The sequence below is a fragment of the Poromitra crassiceps genome (assembly GCF_964638095.1).
Source record: "Poromitra crassiceps genome assembly, chromosome: 20".
NCBI lineage: Eukaryota > Metazoa > Chordata > Actinopteri > Beryciformes > Melamphaidae > Poromitra > Poromitra crassiceps.
Window position 1 is genome coordinate 459,381 of NC_139637.1, and position 3,162 is coordinate 462,542.

The 3,162-nt window shown below is 48.9% G+C and overlaps 1 protein-coding gene across 1 annotated transcript; it reads left to right on the forward strand.

Annotated features, from left to right (window-relative positions):
* Nucleotides 1–1,296: 1,296 nt before the first annotated feature.
* On the forward strand, nucleotides 1,297–2,607 carry LOC310794481 (piggyBac transposable element-derived protein 4-like; the record flags this gene model as incomplete). Its single annotated transcript, XM_083656463.1, has 1 exon — nucleotides 1,297–2,607. One exon carries the CDS (start codon nucleotides 1,297–1,299, stop codon nucleotides 2,605–2,607), a length of 1,311 nt encoding a protein of 436 aa, XP_083512589.1.
* Nucleotides 2,608–3,162: the final 555 nt, after the last annotated feature.

A 3,162-nucleotide genomic window follows, 5' to 3' on the forward strand; every position in this document is an offset into this window, starting at 1 on the left:
ATATGAATGTATTTTGGGCTAGACTGGAAGACAATGAGTGTATATTTGCAGGCACGCATAAATGCAGGCCATTTATATTTGCATTCAAGTGGTTCACCTGGATGTGGGTGGGGGTAGGCAGGGAAGTGCAGAGACTTGGCATTAGGGGGGTGGGGGGATTTTATTCAAAATGCAGTCTTTCCCTGCAGCAAAAAAAAAGGCTAATGGTTGTTTACTATGTTTTTTTTATAGTGAACTAGAGGATGAATCCACTTCTGTGCCAGACGCCATCTCACCTCATGGGAAGCGTCGGCCTCCACTGGCCTCCCCCGCTGTGCCTATTGTCCCCACCAGCCAGCCAGCCAGCCAGCCTGCTCCTACAGTCCCAACCACCCCCACTCCACCTTTTGTCTCCACTTCCTCACATGCTGCTCTAAGAGGGGGCAGGGGCAGAGCAAAGAGAGGAAGGGGAGCCAGGTCCTCTTTCTATAGTGAACAAGAGGATGAATCCACTTCTGACGTCGATTGGGTGCCAGACACCATCTCACCTCATGGGAAGCGTCGGCCTCCACTGGCCTCCCCCGCTGTGCCTATTGTCCCCACCAGCCAGCCAGCCAGCCAGCCTGCTCCTACAGTCCCGACCACCCCCGCTCCACCTTTTGTCTCCACTTCCTCACATGCTGCTCTAAGAGGGGGCAGGGGCAGGAGCAGAGCAAGGAGAGGAAGGGGGGCCAGGTCCTCCACTGAAAGCCGGAGTGAGCTCAGAGCTTCGGTTACATGCTGCCACTCCGACATGCTGCCACTCCGACGTTCTCCCACTCCGAAATATCGGCACTCCGAAAGGGGGTCTATATTCCCCGTTTTTCACTAACCTCTCCCAGCCCCCACGCCAAACCTAACCTCCCCCCATGCCTAAACCTAACCTCCCCCAGACCCTAACCCAAAACCTAACCTCTCCCACCCCCACGCCTAAACCTAAGGTCGGCATTGCGGCTTCTAAGGTGAACGACCGCCAGTCCGAATAATGGAAGTTAACGTTCGGAGTGGCAGCATGTCGGAAAGGCAGAGGAACCCCCAGAGCTTCAACCACCAGCTCTGACGACGGATGGCACGACGTGGATGAGGAAGACGTGGAGCCACCAAATCTACAGTTCAGGCCAGTCAGAACGCCTGGACCACAGACTCCTACAACTGCAACTGTTTCAGCTATTCATGTCTGCCTCCACACTGCAAACAATTGCTAACCACTCAAATGCCTATGGGAGCAAGAAACAGGAGGGGAAAAAAAGGGCATGGAAGACGATAAGTCTCCAAAACATGTACTCCTTCCTGGCCCTTGTGGTATACATGGGTTTTGTCAACCTGCCAAAATTCACGGACTACTGGAAGAATTCTCCACTGTACACCCTGCCACTGCCCACCAGGATCATGTCAGGCAGCAGATTTCTTCAAATAACATTTGGTCTCCATCTCAGTGATCCGAAGGTGGATGCTGAGAATGAGAAGAAGAGAGGAACATTAGCCTTTGACCGGTTGTGCAAAATCCAGCCACTGTACAACAGCATTAGGGAAGCATGCATGAGCCATTTCCAGCCATCACAGAACATTGCAGTAGATGAGAGGATGGTGGCATCAAAGGCCAGAATTGGAATCAAGCAGTATATGAAGGACAAGCCTACCAAATGGGGGTATAAACTGTTTGTCCTTGCAGACTCCCTGTGTGGTTATACCTGGAACTTTTTTGTCTATGAGGGAAAGAACCCTGTCCAGCAGGGCAAGGGTCTCAGCTATGACTCTGTCATGACCCTGCTAAAAGAAAAGCTGTTGGGCACAGGCTACACGTTATTTGTGGATAACTTCTACACAAGCCCAACACTTTTTAGGGACCTCCTCAGACAAAAGAAGATACTGGCTTGTGGCACTATCCGGGCAAACAGGATTGGTTTCCCCAAAACTACAGTGAACGCGTTGCCTAACAATGCTACCAGAGGAAGTATGCGCTGGATCAGAGATGATGACGTGCTGTTTGTGCAGTGGAAGGACACACGGGTTGTGTTCATGTGCTCTACCAAGCACAAAGCCTTTGGAGGACATACTGCCCAAAGGAGAGTGAAGGGAGGTGCTCAACAGTGGTCACGCATGGATATCCCTGTTCCAGCTGCAGTAAAGGACTACAATAAGCACATGGGGGGGGGGGGGGTGGATCTCTCTGATGCCCTGATTGGCTACTACCACGTGCTCCAAAAGACAAATAAGTGGTACAGGACTTTCTTCTACCACTTCGTCGACATCGCAGTGGTGAATGCATACATCATGCACAAGGAGATTGCCAAGGCACACAAAAAAAAACCTCTCACTCAGATAGCATTCCGAGAGACACTTGTCATGGAGCTGTTTGAAAGTGCAACACTAACTCCAGCTGCCCCTCCAACACCTGCCCCTCCTGTGCCTGGCACGCACAAACCAAAGCACAGGTTCCCTTCCGGCACAACGGGTAGGGTGAGGTGCAAGATGCCGGGCTGCAAAAACAAGATGACTAATGTCTACTGTCAGACCTGTCATGTAGAGCTGTGCTTCGTGGCAGAGCGTGATTGCTTCAATGCCTGGCACGATCTCCATAACCTGTGAGGCAATGATGCCTGCCTGCTTCAAAGCGTTCTGTGCTGCAATTGTAAATAGTTGTAAATATTACTTTGTGCAATACTGTACTTTATTTGTGCGCATGTCTGCTTGCCTTCACTTGTGAGCCCAGACCCAGAATTATAGTGGCCAGAGCCATAGAGAGGCAGGGAGCACTGGCTCTTTCTTTATAGTTTATTTTCTTTTTCTTTACTTGGTGCAATACTTTTTTACTTGCTTTTACAAGTATTTATGTTTCGTTTTTGGACTTTTTTTTTTACACTTTTTACTTAGCTGGTGCTATACTTTTTTTTATTATACTGTACAAATTTTTATTTGTGCAATTGTGCTTTTTTTGAAAGACAGGGATGCAAACTAGTCACTAGGTGACAGTCAGCTTTTTCATACCAACATATGATTATTTTTGAGTGGTTTTATGTCTGCCCTGGCATCTGTAACCTTTTTCATTTTCCGTGACTTTACATCCCTGCAAAGAGTAAATAAAACTATTTGTACTCAAGTTATTTGGTTTGTCTCTATTCTTCTATTTCTATAGCCTCAGCC